Source organism: Scyliorhinus torazame, chromosome 21 (genome assembly GCF_047496885.1).
Source record: "Scyliorhinus torazame isolate Kashiwa2021f chromosome 21, sScyTor2.1, whole genome shotgun sequence".
Taxonomy (NCBI): Eukaryota; Metazoa; Chordata; class Chondrichthyes; order Carcharhiniformes; family Scyliorhinidae; genus Scyliorhinus; species Scyliorhinus torazame.
The window spans coordinates 129,863,706-129,883,177 of record NC_092727.1 but is presented as its reverse complement, the minus strand read 5'-3'; the positions used below and the strand labels follow the sequence as shown (position 1 = coordinate 129,883,177).

At 45.6% G+C, this 19,472-nt stretch overlaps 1 protein-coding gene across 3 annotated transcripts in view; it reads right to left on the bottom strand.

Annotated features, from left to right (window-relative positions):
• The window catches only part of LOC140398669 (ATP-citrate synthase), an 85,032-nt gene that overhangs the window by 23,352 nt on the left and 42,208 nt on the right, over positions 1-19,472 (bottom strand). The window contains exons 14-19 of one of the 3 annotated variants that reach the window (XM_072487640.1): positions 18,929-18,958; positions 16,679-16,820; positions 14,824-14,992; positions 9,366-9,470; positions 1,527-1,723; positions 975-1,056 (exon numbers count right to left, since the gene is read on the bottom strand). In XM_072487640.1, coding sequence (XP_072343741.1) covers positions 975-1,056; positions 1,527-1,723; positions 9,366-9,470; positions 14,824-14,992; positions 16,679-16,820; positions 18,929-18,958 — 725 coding nt within the window. The remainder of the gene's footprint in view (positions 1-974; positions 1,057-1,526; positions 1,724-9,365; positions 9,471-14,823; positions 14,993-16,678; positions 16,821-18,928; positions 18,959-19,472) is intronic. The other 2 variants (XM_072487641.1, XM_072487642.1) reach the window with 2 other exon arrangements.

Here is a 19,472-nt window from a genome sequence, read left to right as displayed (position 1 = left end):
GCAATTAAATATATATATATTTCACAGGATGTGGTTGTCACTGGCTAGACCAGCATTTATTGCCCATTCCTAAATTTCCTCGAGAAGGTGGTGGCGAGCTGCCTTCATGAACTGCTGCAGTCCTTGTGAGGTGTAGGTACATCCGCAGTGCTGTTAGGGAGGGAGTCCCAGGATTTTGACCCAGTGACAGTGAAGGAACAGTGATATATTTCCAAATCAGGATGGTGAACTTGCAGGTGGTGATGTTCCCATGCTACTCTTGCCCTTCTAGGCGGTAGTGGTCGTGGGTTTGGAACGTGCTTTCGAAGGAGCCTTGGTGAGTTGCTGCAGTGCATCTTGTAGATGGTACACACAGCTCCATTATGCAGTGGTGGTGGAGGGAATGAATGTTGAAGGTGGCTGAAGGGGTGCCAATGGAAGTCGAATGCTTTGCCCTGAATGATATCAAGCTTCGAATGTTGTTGTAGTTGCACTCATCCAGGCAAGTGGAAAATATTCCATCACATTCCTGACTGGCGCCTTGTAGATATTGGGGAGGCTTTGAGAAGTCACGTGCTGATATTTCCAAAACGCAGTGGGATTTTCATTACAGTGCATCTTGCTAAAACTTTCCCACCTCTTCCAATCGCTCCTTCCCATCACCCCCATAAGAAAATGAATTAAAACGAAAAAGCTCAAAAATTCAGATTTAAAAAAAAACACAACTTTTCTTTTATGTAAAGTTAAAGAAAAGCGGTTATGGCAGATAAATAAAAATATTGCTTCATCAGAAGGCAAAATACCCTCCTAAAATAAAGCATATCCCATGACCCAAACATCACCTCTGTCACAACTGAGGTGACAATTCCCAATCATAATCAGACAGTAGTTGCCAGCAAGATCTTAGTTCCCTTGCAAGCAACAAAAGATCGACAACAGTTCAGGATTGGGACATCGCGTCAGGATTTCACACAATGACACCTGGAGCCACTCACCTCTCCAAGAACAACAATCATTTTAACTCCTGGCGTGTCCTGGTAACGCAAGACATGGTCCATGAATGTAGATCCTGGGTACCTGGGGAGGGGAGGGAAACAGCACCCTGACATTTTTCAAATATTTATTCAATGCAAAAGATATTTTTCAAGTGTTGACACTCTTTAAAAGGATTTCATTCTAATTAAGGGAGTTTAAAAATGGTGATGCAGTTCCAGGTGAAATGCAGTTTGAGGAGTAGCTCAACAGTGAAGGCAGTGCCACCCAGCACATTGGTATGGCAAATTCAAGAGGTTGGTTTTACTCTGCAGCCGGACACCTTCCAGCCTGAAACAACCCACTCATTAATTTTTATAAATTAGATGTTAAATTTAGTTCATTAAAAAGGAGCGAATGTCTATTTCACAGCAAGACGTTTTAATCGGCAGGCAATAAGCTGCAATTCTATTAAACTTTGACTGCTGCCTCCACTGAAGTTAGCTGGCAAGGGTCCTCAGTGAGGGGAAGATCCCACAGCTCCTCAAACAGCATTATTTAAACATAATTCTTACCGGTCTCCACCAATAGCAACCCCTTCATAAACACCATCAGTGGTTCTGGAAATGATGTTGTTGAGCTCATTCGACATTCCACCAGAGCGGGAGACATAAGCTACACTGCCAGGACGGTACAGCTTGGAGGCCAGAATGTTATCCAGCATTCCACCGGTGTTTCCAATCTTGTAGCAGCCTGGCTTAATGCCACCCACCTGAAAAACAGCCATGATATAAACCATGAATCATAAGAACATAAGAACTAGGAGCAGGAGTAGGCTATCTGGCCCCTCGAGCCTGCTCCACCATTCAATGAGATCATGGCTGATCTTTTGTGGACTCAGCTCCACTTTCCGGCCTGAACACCATAACCCTTAATCCCTTTATTCTTCAAAAAACTATCTATCTTTATCTTAAAAACATTTAATGAAGGAGCCTCTACTGCTTCACTGGGCAAGGAATTCCATAGATTCACAACTCTTTGGGTGAAGAGGTTCCTCCTAAGCTCAGTCCTAAATCTACTTCCCCTTATTTTGAGGCTATGCCCCCTATTTCTTCTTTCACCCGCCAGTGGAAACAACCTGCCCGCATCTATCCTATCTATTCCCTTCATAATCTTAGATGTTTCGATAAGATCCCCCCTCATCCTTCTAAATTCTAACGAGTACAGTCCCAGTATACTCAACCTCTCCTCGTAATCCAACCCCTTCAGCTCTGAGATTAACTTAGTGAATCTCCTCTGCACACCCTCCAGTGCCAGTACATCCTTTCTCAAGTAAGGAGACCAAAACTGAACACAATAATCCAGGTGTGGCCTCACTAACACCTTATACAATTGCAGCACAACCTCCCTAGTGCTAAACTTCATCCCTCTAGCAATGAAGGACAAAATTCCATTTGCCTTCTTAATCACCTGTTGCACCTGAAAACCATCTTTTTGCGACTCATGCACTAGTACACCCAGGTCTCTTTGCACAGCAGCATGTTTTAATATTTTATCATTTAAATAATAATCCCTTTTGCTGTTATTCCTACCAAAATGGATAACCTCACATTTGTCAACATTGTATTCCATCTGCCAGACCCTAGCCCATTCACTTAGCCTATCCAAATCCCTCTGCAGACTTCCAGTATCCTCTGCACTTTTTGCTTTACCACTTATCTTAGTGTCGTCTGCAAACTTGGACACATTGCCCTTGGTCCCCAACTCCAAATCATCTATGTAAATTGTAAACAGTTGTGGGCCCAACACTGATCCCTGAGGGACACAACTAGCTACTGATTGCCAACCAGAGAAACACCCATTAATCCCCACTCTTTGCTTTCTATTAATTAACCAATCCTCTATCCATGCTACTACTTTCCCCTTAATGCCATGCATCTTTATCTTATGCAACAACCTTTTGTGTGGCACCTTGTCAAAGGCTTTCTGGAAATCCAGATATACCACATCCATTGGCTCCCCGTTATCTACCGCACTGTTAATGTCCTCAAAAAATTCCACTAAATTAGTTAGGCACAACCTGCCCTTTATGAACCCATGCTGCGTCTGCCCAATGGAACAATTTCCATCCAGATGCCTCGCTATTTCTTCCTTGATGATAGATTCCAGCATCTTCCGTACTATCGAAGTTAAGCTCACTGGCGTATAATTACCCGCTTTCTGCCTACCTCCTTTTTTAAACAGTGGTGTCACGTTTGCTAATTTCCAATCCGCCGGGACCACCCCAGAGTCTAGTGAATTTTGGTAAATTATCGCTAGTGCATTTGCAATTTCCCTAGCCATCTCTTTTAGCACTCTGGGATGCATTTCATCAGGTCCAGGAGACTTGTCTACCTTTAGCCCCATTAGCTTGCCCATCACTACCTCCTTGGTGATAACAATCCTCTCAAGGTCCTCACCTGTCATAGCCTCATTTCCATCAGTCACTGGCATGTTATTTGTGTCTTCCACTGTGAAGACCGACCCAAAAAACCTGTTCAGTTCCTCAGCCATTTCCTCATCTCCCATTATTAAATCTCCCTTCTCATCCTCTAAAGGACCAATATTTACCTTAGCCACTCTTTTTTTGTTTTATGTATTTGTAGGAACTTTTACTATCTGTTTTTATATTCTGAGCAAGTTTACTCTTATAATCTATCTTACTCTTCTTTATAGCTTTTTTGGTAGCTTTCTGTTGCCCCCTAAAGATTTCCCAGTCCTCTAGTCTCCCACTAATCTTTGCTACTTTGTGTGTTTTTTCCTTCAATTTGATACTCTCCCTTATTTCCTTAGATATCCACGGTCGATTTTCCCTCTTTTTACCGTCCTTCCTTTTTGTTGGTATAAACCTTTGCTGAGCACTGTGAAAAATCACTTGGAAGGTTCTCCACTGTTCCTCAACTGTTTCACTATAAAGTCTTTGCTCCCAGTCTACCTTAGCTAGTTCTTCTCTCATCCCATTGTAATCTCCTTTGTTTAAGCACAAAACACTAGTGCTTGATTTTACCTTCTCACCCTCCATCTGTATTTTAAATTCCACCATATTGTGATCGCTCCTTCCGAGAGGATCCCTAACTATGAGATCCTGAATCAATCCTGTCTCATTACACAGGACCAGATCTAGGACCACTTGTTCCCTCGTAGGTTCCATTACGTACTGTTCTAGGAAACTATCGTGGATACATTCTATAAACTCCTCCTCAAGGCTGCCTTGACCGACCTGGTTAAACCAATCAACATGTAGATTAAAATCCCCCATGATAACTGCTGTACCATTTCTAAATGCATCTGTTATTATTGCCTGCCCCACCATAATGTTACTATTTGGTGGCCTATAGATTACTCCTATCAGTGACCTTTTCACCTTACTATTCCTGATTTCCACCCAAATGGATTCAACCTTATCCTCCATAGCACCGATGTCATCCCTTACTATTGCCCGGATGTCATCCTTAAATATCAGAGGTACACCACCTCACTTACCATCCACTCTGTCCTTTCAAAAAGTTTGATACCCTTGGATATTTAACTCCCTGTCGTGACCATCCTTTAACCATGTTTCAGTAATGGCCACTAAATCATAGTCACAAGCTGAAGTATGTTTCAAAACAAAGTAGCATTTTTTCTACTCAAATTTTATTTTCCTATCACAAAGGGATTGATTCATGGGGTGCAGCTCCAGGGGTACTCTCCAGCACTCGACTGCTATTTCCTCATGCGGACCCAAGCAGGAAGTGTTGGCCAGCTATTTGATCTTGGGATACATCACAATCAAGTCCTCACCCAATGGACACTCATGCATATTTCACCCAAGAGTTTCCTGGGCAGTGATCACCAACAGGAACCCTAGATGATTTCCCCCTCCTGAGGCAAAGGTATGATACGCACAAGTAGATAGTAATGGCATCCATCCTTCTTAGGAGAGGATGGACTGCACAAAATGTCAGTTCTGTAAGAAACATGGGGCGTCATTCTCCGACCCCCCGCCGGGTCGGAGAATGGCCGTTGGCCGCCGTGAATCCCGCCCCCGCCGAAGTCTCCGGTACCGGAGATTGGGCGGGGGCGGGAATCGGGTGCGCCGGTTGGCGGGACCCCCTGTTCAATTCTCCGGCCCGGATGGGCCGAAGTCCCGCCCAGAAATTGCCTGTCCCGCCGGCGTAATCAAACCTGCTTTTTACCGGCAGGACCAGGCGGCGTGGGCGGGCTCCGGGGTCCTGGGGGGGGGGGGGGGCGGGGCGATCTGACCCCGGGGGGGTGCCCCCACGGTGGCCTGGCCCGCGATCGGGGCCCACCGATCCGCGGGCGGGCCTGTACCGTGGGGGCACTCTTTCCCTTCCGCCTCCGCCACGGCCTCCACCATGGCGGAGGCGGAAGAGACTCTCCCCACTGCGCATGCGCGGGAAACTGACAGCGGCCGCTGATGCTCCCGCGAATGCGCCGGGAAACTGACAGCGGCCGCTGACGCTCCCGCGCCGGGAAACTGACAGCGGCCGCTGACGCTCCCGCGCATGCGCCGCATTTCCGCGCCAGCTGGCGGGGCAACAAACGCCATTTCCGCCAGCTGGCGGGGCGGAAATCCCTCCGGCGTCGGCCTAGCCCCTCAATGTTGGGGCTAGGCCGCCAAAGATGCGGAGCATTCCGCACCTTTGGGCCGGCGCGATGCCCGTCTGATTGGCGCCGTCTTTGGCGCCAGTCGGCGGACATCCCGCCGTTGGGGGAGAATTTCGCCCATGGTCTGTTGTGGCTGTAGAGGACAATTTGGGAGTGGCAGTCAGTTCCTCGATTGGTACAGATGAATACCAATGGCCACGGCCGACTGATGTTTTCCCCTCCATTTGAAATACACAAATGGCTGCTCAGACAGTGCTTCTACTCAAGTGAATCATCAATTTAAGGAGAAAATATATTGAGAATATAAATTAAATTTTAATAGTATTTGTAAAACAACTGAAGTGACTTAAACAGTGTGTGAAGGAGATGAACATGTCACCTGGACAAGTGAATGACCTTGGACTTTAAACAAGCATGCTCAAATAATTCAGCTTAGATACATCAAGTCAGTTCTCTGCAGTCAAAAAATATCATGGAAACGGAGGATAAGACGCAGCTGGATAACGGGTACTGAAGTCTAAAGACTAGAAATTATTTCAACCTAATGATAGAGACACCTTTTTAAAAATGTCATCTTGATTAATCTCGCCATACTTCTTTTAGTCCTACCGCCTTTCACCATTAATCTCTTTCGACTTTAATCACTCCACCATCACGTAACTGTGGACAGTATGTGTATGCACACACCTTTTCCTTTCCTCCCTGTCTATGTACCTCTTTAAAAGCTGCTTCACCTCTAACTTTTGGACACTTTAGCCATCCCCACCTGGTGACTATTTCCAGCATTTTCTAATTTTATTCCAGATTTCCAGCAACCACAGGATTTCGCTTTTAATTGCCTGCCTTGTGTACCAAGGCTAATTGCAGCATTGACAGCCAGTGTCTGGATCATGTCCAGATACGGACAACCACTCAGCATTGTTGACAGCTCAGTGGGGAAGGGCCCACAATGACAAGAGGCTGTGCCAGAGGTCGGAGGAGCATGGGCAGCACAATGGCACTGTGGTCAGCACTGCTGCTTCACAGCAGCCAGGGACTGGGGTTAAATTCCAGCCTTGGATGACGGTCCATGTGGAGTTTTTACTTTCTCCTCATGCCTTCATGGGTTTCCTCCCACAGACCAAAGACATGCAGGTTAGGTGGATTGGCCATGCTAAAAACAGACTGGCCCTTGGCGTGCAAAATGTGCAAGTTAGGTGAGGGTTATGGGGGGTAGGGCGGGGAGTGGGCCTAGGTTTGGTGCTTTTTCAGCGGTCGGTGCAGGCTCGATGGGCGGAATGGCCTCCTTCTGCACTTTACTGTAGGAGTTCTATGATTCTAAGCCTGCCAACCAAATCTTAGCTTCAGGAAGTATGGGTGGGTCACTGTTCTTATCCACACCATAACACAGTCAGCAAAGAATCGGCTGGCGGCAGAGACAGGATAATGAAGGACAGTTTTCTACAGCTAGAGAACCATTTCATTTTGCATCTGGAACAAAGCCACACCACTAATGAACTGGACACACGAATCGGGGAAGTAATTGTCATCCAGCTGTGGCAGCAGAGATAGTTTCTCGCACCTTTGGGGGTAGAAAAACAGAATGCAAATGTTTTCAAAATAAGATGGTCATTGGGGGGGGGTAATTGAACTTCACATTGAGTTCTGTTCTCCTTTCGACATTGCCACTCCACTGGTCTCTGGCACAGTAATTCTGTATTTTTAATGAGTTTCCAGCAGACATAAAACTAGGAGTCAATAGAAATATCCCTGAATGAGCATTCAAGTGGAGTGGAGTGAGGTTATTATAGATTCAGCAGCTGCCCTTGCTCAATGGGATATAATGTTTAAAAAGTTATACATTCCTTCAAAGCAAAAAAATCTCATGTATAATGCATACACTTACCAATAAAACACAGGATTGCAGGACCAAAAAGAACTGGATATAGAAACATAGTATGAGGTGGTCACTCGGCCCTGTGATCCCGCAAGGCCATTCATCATGATCAGGGCTCACCATCCAACTAAATAGCCTAATCCCACTTTCCCCCCCCCCCCCATATCCTTTGATCACCTTCACCCTTAAGTGCTATATCTAACTGTTTCTTGAAAACATACATGTTTTGGCCTCAACTGTGGTAATGAATTCCGGAGGCTCACCCCTCTCCTAATTTATGGCCAGATAGTCTACCTTCTCGTTTTTGCTACCAAAGTATTTTGCTACCCTGCATTTCTCCAAATTATACAGCATCTGCCATTCGTTTGCCCACTCACTCAACTTGTCCAAATCACACTGAAGGATCTCTGCATCCTCTTCACAGCTTTCCCTCCCACCTATTTACAATATATATCAATGATTTGGTGTAGGAATAAAAGGTACAATAGATGACACAAATAAGTGGATAGTAATTTACAATGAGGAAATAAGAAATTTACAAATGGATATGGATAGGTTGGGTGAGTGGGCCAAAATTTGGCTGACCGAGTTTAATATGGATAAGTGGGAGATTATCCACTTTGGTCTGAACAATGGAAAGGCAACTTATTATCTAAATGGAGATAAGCGTCAGAGTGTTTCGGTGCAGAGGGATCTGGGTGGCCTTGTGCATGAATCGCAGTGAACTAGCGTGCAGATACAGCAGGTAATAAGGAAGGCAATTGGAATTTTGGCCTTTATAGCTAAAGGAATAGAATATAAAAGTAGGGAAATGTTGTTGCAACTGTACAAGGCATTGGTGAGACTGCACCTGGAGTACTGTGGACAGTTTTGGTCCCCGTATTTAAGAGGAAAGCAAATGCAATAGAGGCAGTTCAGAGGAGGTTCACTAGATGGTTCAACAGTGCTCATCACTGCTGCCTCACAGCTCCAGGGACCCGGGTTAAATTTTAGCCTCGGGTGACTGTCTGTGTGAAGTTTGCACATTCTCCCCGTGTCTGCGTGGGTTTCCTCCGGGTGCTCTTGTTTCCTCCCACAGTCCAAAGACGTGCAGGTTAGGTGGATTGGCCACGATAAAAAAAAAAATGCCCCTTAATGTCCAAAAGGTTAGGTGGGGTTACTGAGTTACAGGGATAGGGTGGAGGTGTGGGCTGAAGTAGGGTACTCTTTCAAAGGGCCAAATGGCCTCCTTCTGCACTGTAAATTCTATGATTCTAGATTGATTCCAGAGATATGGCATTTGTCTTATGAAGAGAGATTGAGCAGTTTACGCCTGTGCTCTCACGAGTTTAAAAGAATGAGGGGAGATCTAATTGAGGTATGTAAGATGATAAAAGGGATTGACAAAGTAGATATAGAGTGGATGCTTCCTCTTGTGGGGCAATCTGGGACGAGAGGTCACAGTTTTAGGAAAAGGGGTAACAGATTTAAAACAGATGAGGAGAAATTACTTCTCTCAAATGGGCATAAATCTGTGGATTTCACTACCTCAGGAGTGCGGTGGATGGCAGAACATAGAGTCAATTTAGAGAGCAGATAGACAGATTTTTAAATTAATAATGGGTTGAAGGTTATGGAGAATGGACAGGAAAGTGGAGTTGAGTCTGAGAGGCGATCAGCCATGATCGTATTGAACGGCGGAGCGGGCTGGAGGGATGAATTGCCAACTCCAGCTCCTAGTTCTTATGTCCATCAAGAAGGATATCTCACTATCCTAAGTTAACAGTGGACATCAGGAAATATTTAAAAAACATTAAACAAAAAGTGCTCTTTTAAAGAAGCTCCAATCTTGATAATCTTCATACTCAGTTTCAAACAGATGTTCAAAAGGTTTTAACTTCTTTCTTACTGTAGCTGGCCCAATGATGGTGACACCTTTCTCATCTGCCATCTTGATTAATCTCCGAGTCAATGCTTCAGGGATTCCTTCAGCAATGATGGCAATTGTCCGGATCTACAGCACAAGAGAACAAGCACAGGTGGACTGAATTACTCATTCCATCTTGCACACCAGCAAAAACAGGGAAGAATAAAACAAGATTAGTAAACTAGTTTCCCAAGCTGGAACATAGAGCGGTTATGGCACAGAAAAAGAGGCCATTGGGCCCATCGGGTTTGCGCTGACTGAAAATAAATAGCCACCCTTTCTAATCCCACCTTCCAGTCCTAAGTCTTGGAAGTTTCAGGTGTAGATGTAGATACCTTAAGAGTTGACAGTTTCTGCCTCAACCACTATTCTGGTCAGCAAATTTCAGACACCTACCATCTCTGCTAATACCCCCTCGAATCCTTCAACCAATCACCTCAAATCTTTGCCCCCTGGGAACTTACCTCCCCATTAGGGGAAACCAGCCTTCCCCAGTTACACTCTTTAGGCCCCCCAATTTTGTAGATCTGAATCAGGCCACTCCTCAGCCTCCTCTGATCCAAGGAAAACAACCCTAGTCTACCTAATCTTTCATCAGAGCTGCAATTTTCCAGCTCTGGCAACATTCCTGTAAATCTCTTCAGTGCTCTCTGCAGAAGAATCATTATTATTTTAAAAATAAATTTAGAGTACCCAATTCATTTTTTCCAATTAAGGGGCAATTTAGCGTGGCCAATCCACCTACCCTGCACATCTTTGGGTTGTGGGGGGGCGAAACCCACGCAAACACGGGGAGAACGTGCAAACTCTACACCGACAGTGACCCAGAGCCGGGATCGAACCTGGGACCTCGGCGCCGTGAGACTGCAGTGGTACCACTGCGCCACCGTGCTGCCCTTTGGAGAGCCTGACCTGATAAGAGTACAACATCCCCAACACCCTGTACTCACAGCTCATTTCAGTAGCTGAAAAGGTGTCCACCTACTGCAGAGAAGAGGAAGTACAGACAAGAGTGGCAATCAAGTGGCTTTTAAAAGGTATTCTGGGAGGTGTTGGGGAGGGGGGGCAAATAAAATGCTCAGTAAAGATTATTAGGGAAAACAATATTACTTGCTCTGTATGAACAATTTAAGATAATTAGTATTTCCTAGTTCATAGTTCACAACATGAAAAACAAAAATTTGTCAGCATAAAAGACAGATTTCCCTGGACTAGTTGCCAGAATAAGATTAAGACGGATCGATCATGCTCTTCTTCATCAATCTAGCACGTTCTTATTAACTGGCCGAGACATGCAAGTCACTGAAAGGGCTGACGGGTACAGTTAACTCTTGTTGCAACTGTTCAGATGTACACAACCTCATGAGGCAGCAGTTGCCCAATTTAAAAACAAACTTGTGTGCCAACCGGACCTCGCCGTGAGACAGCAGTGCTAACCACTGCACCACTGTGCTGCATTTCTGCAGAAGAATTATGTCCTTCCTGTAATGTGATGACCAGAACTGTACACAAAGCTCCAGTTGTGGCTTAGCCAGCATTTTATACTGTTCCAGCATATCCCTGCTTTTGTATTCTATACCTCATGCAATAAAGGAAAGCATTCCATATCCCTTCTTTACCACCTATCTACCCATCCTGCCACCTCAGGGACATGCGGATATGCACTCCAAGCTGTCTCACTACTCTACATCTCAATATCTTCCTGTTTATTGTATATTCCTTTGCTTCATTTGCTCTCCCAAAATACATTACTTCACACTTCTCCAGATTGAATTGTATTTACCACTTTTCCACCCACTGAATCAAATTATTGACATCACTTCCTATTCACTAAAACATCCGTTGTTCATTGCTCTTTGTTTGCCGTCACTGAGGCATTTTCTGATCAACCCGCTACATTCCCTATTTTGGGAGACCTACAATCCTCTAGTACCTCCCTGGTTATCTAGTGAGGATTGAAAAATGATATCCAGGGCATCTGCTATTTCCTCCTGGATTATTTTTAACAGCCTGGGATACAATCCATCGGACCCTGGTGACTTATCCCCCTTCAAGGATGTCAGTCCCTCTCTCATTATGCTTATTGTATCTAATATTTCACACTCATCATTAACTAGAATGTCTGCACCATCCCTTTCTTTTGAAGTCAGAAAATCTGCATCAGCTCCTATGTTACCCATGATTGTTGCCGTACCTTTCTTATAAGCCCCCAGTATTTCCTGGTTTAAACTGTGCCCCACTGCGGAACGACTGTTTTGGGGACCTTTGGTTACTCCCACCCGGGGCTTCTTCCCGTTGCTACTTCTTATTTCTACCCAGACGGATTCCACATCTTAATCTCCAGTGCGTATGTCATTTCTCATTCCAGCGCTGATCCCTTGTCTCACCAGCAAAGCTACGCCACCTCCTTTTCCTTTCTGTCTATCTTTCCAAAATACTGAGTACCCTTGGATATTCGATTCCCAGACCTGGGGCGGGATTCTCCGACCCCCCTGCCGGGTCGGAGAATCGGCGGAAGGCGGCATCAATCCTCCGGCGCCAGTTTTCGGGCAGGGATCGCACTGCGCCGGCCGAAGGCCGTTGGCAGTGCCCCCCCCCCGCCCAGCCAATTCTCCGAGCCCCGATGGGCCGAGCAGCAACCCGTTTTCGGCCAGTCCCGCCGGTGTGAAATAGACATGGTCCATCCCGGCGGGACCTGGCTTGGAGGGCGGTTTGCTGAGTCCTCGGCGGGGGGCGGGGGGGGGGGGGGGGGGGGGGGGGGTCAGGGCCCACCCATCTGCGGGCGGGCCTGTGCAGTGGGGGCACTGTAAGGCTCCACACCATGGCCGGCACAGAGAAGAAACCCCCTGCACATACGCAGGAAACACGCCGGCGGTTCTGCACATGCGCCAGCTATTCTGCCACCAAATCATACTGTATCATCTCTATTTGCACCGTTAACTCATTAAGTTTGTTCCGAATGCTTTGTGCATTTAGATACAAATGTTTAAATTTGTTCTATTGTCAAATTTCCCTACTCATTCCTTGGTGCATAAAGACATTCACTCGTTCTGCCCCTCACCATTATTTTCTAGAAACTATCTGCCACATCGTTAACCTGCACTCCCAACTCCTCCTTCAATTTAGGTTTTCTAATTTTAGCTCCAACTGAATGTCTCCCGCCCCCTTTCAGTTTAAAGCCCTAGTTATGCGATTAGTTAGGACTCTGCTCCCAGCATGACTCAGATGAAGACCGTCCCATCAGAACAGGCCCCTTCTTCCCCAGTACTGGTGCCAATGCCCCATGAATTCAAACCCATTTCTCCCACACCAACCTTTGAGCCACGCATTTACCTCCCTAATCTTATTTACCCTGTGCCAATTAGCTCGTGGCTCAGGTAGTAATCCAGAGATTACCACCTTTTTGGTTCTGCTTTTCACTTTATCCCCTACCTGTTCATACTCCCTCAGCAGAACCTCTATCCTTGTTCTACCTATGTCATTGGTGCCAACGTGGACCACAACAACTGGATCTTTACCCTCCCACTCAAAGTTCCTCTGCAGCCCAGGTGAGATATCCCAAACCCGAGACCAGGCAGGCATCACAACCTTCGGGATTCTCGATCCTGCTCACAGAGAACAGTGTCAATGCCCCTAACTATGCTGTCCCCAATTACGACATTTCTTTTCTCTTCCCCCCCCCACTTGAATGGCTCCCTGCACTACGGTTCTGTGGTCAGTTTGCTCATCCTCCCTGCAGTCCCCGTTCCCGTCCATGGAGGAAGCAAGAGTCTCGAACCTGTTGGACAAGGACCAAAGCTCCTGCAACCCTACCGCTTGGATCCCTTTACCTGGCTCACTCGTAGCCACACCCTCCTGTCCCTGACCACTGCCGGAATTCAATGTGGTTAGTCTAAGGGATGTGACTGCCTCATAACAGCGGAATATTAAAACATCCAGAGCAGGGGGGCTTCCTGTGGTGGAATGGAGGGGGAAGACACGTACAACATCGCTCCCGCTACAGTACTGTATCTTTTGCCTCTTTTCTTAGTACCGTAGAGTGTTTACTCTTGAAAACCCACTAAATTAGTGTAATAAAGTCCTGTATGACTGAAATATCCAGACAAGTCGATGAAAAAGAAGGGCGAGAGCAGAAGCTGGTCAACGGAGCCTGAGGCCTTTCAGAGCTCATTGGCAGCGGAGTCAATTTCTGGTGCTCCATCCACTGCACTAACAGCTGACGTACCTTGACGAAGGAATTCAAAATGCATTGACGTATTGTGTTAAAGGACCTCAGGAAATCAATCGAAGAGGCCTTGGCCCCCATTTGCGTGGCTTTGGGGGAATCCAAGGAAGCCATGAAAGTCGATTGGACTGCTGCACTGGAATTGGTCTTCGCTGGTCGAAGCGAATAAATTGTTGGAAGCCAAGACAAATGACCTAGAAAATAAGTACAGGGCTGCCAGAAAGGATGGAAGGCCCAACACCCACAAAATGCTTCTCAGGCATGTTTGGTAAGATGGTGGGTGAGGATGGATTCACATCCCCACACGAGTTGGGTCGGGCCTATCGCAAACTCTGGCCAAGGCCTTGTCCTGAAGATCCACCTCGTGCGATGATAGTGAGGTTCAACAGCTTCAGGGAAAAGAAGAGCGTTGAGAGGGGGAAGGAACAGAGTGTCCAAGCGAGAAGGCCACTCCATCAGATTCTATCAATACATGGGCGCAGAGCTGGCAAAGAGGGCTGCACTCAATGGAGTCAAAGCCGCCCTGTATAAAAGTGGAGTCCGGTTTAGTTTGGCCTACCCAGCTCAACACTTGAGGGAAAAGACCATTTTTTCCACGCGCTAGGGGAGGTGGACTCTTTCATTAAAAACTACAAATTGGGCATGATGTAGTTGAGCTTTCGGTCTGCCGACTGGCATGTGGAGTTGTTACATTGTAGGAGATTCTTGGGAGGTTTGGTTTTGGCCACAAATTTATTTTTTGGATTCGTCTATTGTATAACGTCCCCACTGTAAGTCTTTGTACGTAATACCCTAAACTCTGATTATTTTCCGTTGGCAAGGGCCAGGAGGCAGGGCTGTCTGCTGTCCATTTTCCCAGCTCTTGTTTGCTTTGGCAATAGAGCCGCTTGCTGTCACACTGAGGTCCTCTGTCTGTTAAGTGGAGTGGGATAAATCAGGGAAGGGTTAAGCATCGGGTGTGCCCACTTCTATTACAGATCCAGTACCCTCCATGGGTGGCATAATGTGGCTGCTTAGAATTTTTGGCTCTTTTTCTGGGTACTGGTTGAACTTGGACAAGAGAGTGTTTCCCTGTTAACTCTGGGATGTTCTGATTCACATGAACATTTTTCAATAAACATTTCAAAAAAATATCCAGAGCAGTCTTGCTATCCAACCAGTTGAGTAAGCTATGTATTTTAGTTATGCTATTTGAAAGTGAATGAAACATCAAACCTGGGAGAAGCTCATGGTTTCCACAGTGCTATCATATGCTGAGCGTAACGATGCAAAGTTAATCAGAACATCCACTTCTGGGTGCTTCTTTAGTGCATCAGCCATGTTCTTGTAGACAGGAATGAGGATTTCCTTGTGGCCCCAGTAGAATTTTTGCTTGTGGTCACCACTATGGAAAGATAGAGCGGCACAGACAGGGTCAGGAACCTTTAATACAAAAGACACATTCCAGCAATCTCAAGCTTTTATGAATTCTAGTAAAGGATATAATTCAAACTAGAGATGGAGAAAGTTTTTTGAAAAAGTCTTATGCAAAGTATTACGCCTCTGATTTGACTGTTGCGTGAAATCCTTATCTAGGAATTGCCAAAGTGAGCAACACGCCCACAGTGAGACCCAGAGAGATTTACACATCCAGGCTGAACTTGGCAGGAAACACTGCCTGGCCAGCGAGCAGCAGCTCTGTTCAGGGAACAGCCTGAACAAAACTCGACAGTCAGGTGTGGGTCAGTGGGTTGGGTGAATAGGTAGCAAAGATGTAATGACTACATTCAAAAGGAGAATGCAAACTTGGTGACTTCCAGAGATATTAACTGACTTGACCTTTCATTGGAACCTCTTGAATCCAGAATGCTTGAGCCAAGGCATTTCTGGATTTTGGAATGATGTTCTAATACTAACTCCTGCTACTAAGGAAATGGAAATCAGGAGGTCAGCTCTGGCTTCAGCTGCAGGTGTGTACACCGTTTCTCCAACCACTTTCTTCACAATTGTCTCACAAACCCGGAGTCGTAACATTCCTGCCACTCCTCTTAACCCCCCCCCCCCATTAACTGCCTTCACTCCCTCTCTCTTCATTCACCCCCACCACTCCTCACTTCCCAGCTCCTCACCCCCGCATCCTCAACACGGCTTTCCATTTCCAGAAAAGTTGAGAAGTGAGCCAGAACAAAGGACCCAGGAGAACAGAGAGATGTGAGTGTGGAGAAGGGGAGCCGGGGTTAATGGCATGGGGCTGCCAGTAAACCACTTTTAAAAGCCAATTATAGAATTCCTACAGTACACTAGGAGGCCATTCAGTACATCGGGGCTACACCAACCCTCTGAAAGAGCATCCTATCTAGGCCTATGGCACCAACCTATCCCCATAACCCAGTCGCTCCACCTAACCTTTTTGGATACTCATGGCTCATGGCCAATCAACCTAACCTCCACATATTTGGACTGTGGGAGGAAACCGGAGCACCCGAACGTAACCCATGCAGACACCGGGAGAACGTACAAGCTCCTCACGACAGTCACCCAAGGCTGGATTAAACCAGGTCCCTAGTGCTTTGAGGCAGCAATGATAACCACTGTGCTGCCCATGCTAATGAAACTCTTATGGCTCCATTCATGTCAACTACCAGCTTTTTAAGCAGCATTAAGCTAGGACAGTGCCTGCAAAAGAAAACTCCCAGGATAATCCAAGTTAACTTGGAGCTGCAGTGCTTGATGCAAGAAACTGTCTGGGAAATCACGGTGCGTGAAGTCACAGGCTCTGATACAACACTTGCAAACATGCAGGAAGTGCTCTCCCAGGTTCTATGACACAAATAAACACATCCTTAAAGTAGCGGCTTTAACAGATCTGAAGATTTAACATTGACAACCATGAGGACTATAGTGCTGTGCCACAAGTGGCCAAGCTTGGAGTTGTGTGTGCGCACAAAAGGAATTCTGAATAACTGGTGGTTCTAGATTAGAGGTTACAGTGCACTCCCAATACCACATTACAATCCAACATGTCAATGCCTAGCATACGGCAATCCTGTAGAGTGAGAAAGGCACAGAGGACATGGAAAAACATAATTACGTGAAAGGGTAAACCATGGCAGCAACAGATGGTTCATCCCGTGAACAGACGTAGTCAAAGTCCAGCATTCCTTGCACAGCTCGCGTCTGCATTCCCCAAATAATGGATTTGGTGTGGCGGCTGAAGAGGGTGGTGGCTTTACCTGAAAGCCAACGGCACAAGTTAGGTCACATGCTGTAACTCGAATCAAGTTTCCATCATGGATCTGGGGGTGGGGGAAAGAAAGTGGATCCACAAAAGGCAAAGCAGAAGTACTGAAAAACAGGAAAGGGATCAAAATTCCAGCTCAACAGCAAATCTGATGACTGAGCTCATGATTACAAGATCATAAATGCAACAAATTGGCTGTCACGGGGCTACTTCAAAATTATACAAGAGCTTCTTGGGCCCAAAGTCTCCCTCCCTTCCAACTGCTTTCTTACAGTACATTCCATCGCCTTCACCACGTTCAATAAAATTTATAATTTTTTAATTACAATTTTGTCACATTTAGCGGGTAATCTCACAGGATTTGCTTGAAAACAGTGTGAAATTTATTCCTGTTTTAAACTGAACATTTTCATGCACAGCTAAAGTGAAGGCCGAATTGAGCTGGACTTGTGGCAAGGTATCACTTATAGAATCGAGTGAATAGTGAGCTTTTGATTGGCAAGGTATTTAAAAACCAAACCTGTTGTTTCGGATTAGGTAGAGTTTGCAGCTTGTTTGATAGGCAGTCAGTAGGGAGAACAGACAGCAAAACAAGCTTGGAAAACCTGTGAAAGACTGTACTAGTCCCTCATGACGGTCCCCCGTGACAGGACTTGGCATACATGACTCTCGCTCTTTTGCTATGCACTTCCTTCCCTACCTCAGTTCCTTTTGTTCAGCCTTACAGAGCAGGTGGTGCCCTTGAAGCACAACCTACCCAGTTCTTTTACTGTTTATAAAGCTTACTTGCTGGGGGTCCCCGTTTATACTTCATCAGCCTGGGGAACTTGAATTGCTCTGCACAATTAATTAGGACAAAAAGGACGTGAAGCTAACCAAATGAAATAAAGATTCTTGTATAAATCTGTCCAAAATAGAGAAGACTGAAGTGGAGAGGAGAGGGAAGGGAGATAGCTGTCCTGTCTTCTAGAGATCACTTAACTTCCAGGCTGACTGTCTTACAAAACATTAACCTGTCCTCTATGGACAGATGCTGATGGATCTTGTGTATTTCTAACATTTTATGTTTTATTTCAGATAGTAAGTTTCTTAAATCCATCTATTTCTCGACTGCCATTCACCAATTTTTCTGAAAAGGGAGTGACGATGTTGGGGGCACAAGGGAATGAGGGACTGTAGAGTGAAGAGCATTCTAATAATGCTGAAGTCAATATGTCGATACAGGAAGAAGCGTTGGTGACAGCACTGAAGCAGGCTCGATGGTCCAAATCACCTGCCAGACAGCATAGGGATGAAAAGGAAGGGAAATTAAAAATAAACAAGCATCGTCATCTGAGCTCTTCACAAAAGTTCAGGCATTCCATCCTGGTCATATTTTCTCCCTTTCGCTCCATGAAGGTCTGAAGGGGCAATAGGCTATCAGGTTAAATCAAGTCTCATAATACATGTTTTAATTTTAAACAGAGTTGAAACAAACAGCAGCTCACAAGACACTGTTCACTAGCATCAATAGGCAAAAGCGATACAAGGTGAGCCAGCTTTAAAATCAGAGTGTTGACAAAGCTCTTCAGGATTTGTAGTGAAAACAAAGCTTTTGGACAGGCTTGCTTTGTGCAAACCTCAGGACTCTCACAGCTGTGGAAGCAGAAATGTGGCTATAAAAAGCAGCCGAGAATTAGTCAGCCATTGCTGCAGGGAGGCCAAGTTGGTTGGATCCCAGCTGTGCCCAATGAATGGGCAGAGCTTGGATCCAAAATATGGAGTCATTCTGGTCTCGCCTTGCTGTACATAGCTCCAGTGACACCACCCTACAAACAGCAAGCTGCAAGAAGTTAATGCTTCATTATATTATAAACTCAAAAAACGTCTGCTCCATGCCAACTGTTTAAATGCAAGACAGGGATACGTCAAAGAGGGTTTCATCCCTTTGATTCCCAGACTCTCTGGTAAATAAACACCCCAGGGATTTACCCACAGATTAATTTTATCTCCAAAATCAAATGAAGCAAAAACGGTACAGCTCTCTGCTGGAAAGCAGCATAGTAAATAGCAACCAAACACCTTTCATAACATACATTTATCCATCCATAGCCCTCCTACCTCTTTTCTTTTCTTGCCTTGCCCTTCCTTCTGTCAAAGAGAGAGATCACCAACAAAAGAAATGCATCACATAGAGTAGGACATTGACATATCACTACCTGATACACCCTTAATGGGACACTCTTAATGGGACACCCTCTCCCTCTGGAAAAGAGCTACATCAAGTGATACCCATTTTCCCCTAGCTGCTATCAATATGCCCAAGAAATTAGGACAAATCCATCATTGTAAGGCAGTTTAATAATCAATCAGCTTTTCCCTCTGCTTCCAAAGTAATCCAAATTTAATACAACTTGGAATTGTACACAGGAGGGTGAAGAATTGTGGCCTGAGCTGGGCAAATAATAAGTCATATGAATCACAATCTTAAACAGCACAGAAGGAGACCATTCAGTCAATCTTGCCTGTGCCAGTTTTTTGAAAGGACTATCCTATTATCAGCCACCCTGGAAAGTCAACCAATTACTTTTAAGTATCTTCGTTCAAAGTGATCCAGTAAAGCAAGGCTCACATAACATGTCATCTAAATTTTGGGTGGAGTTCA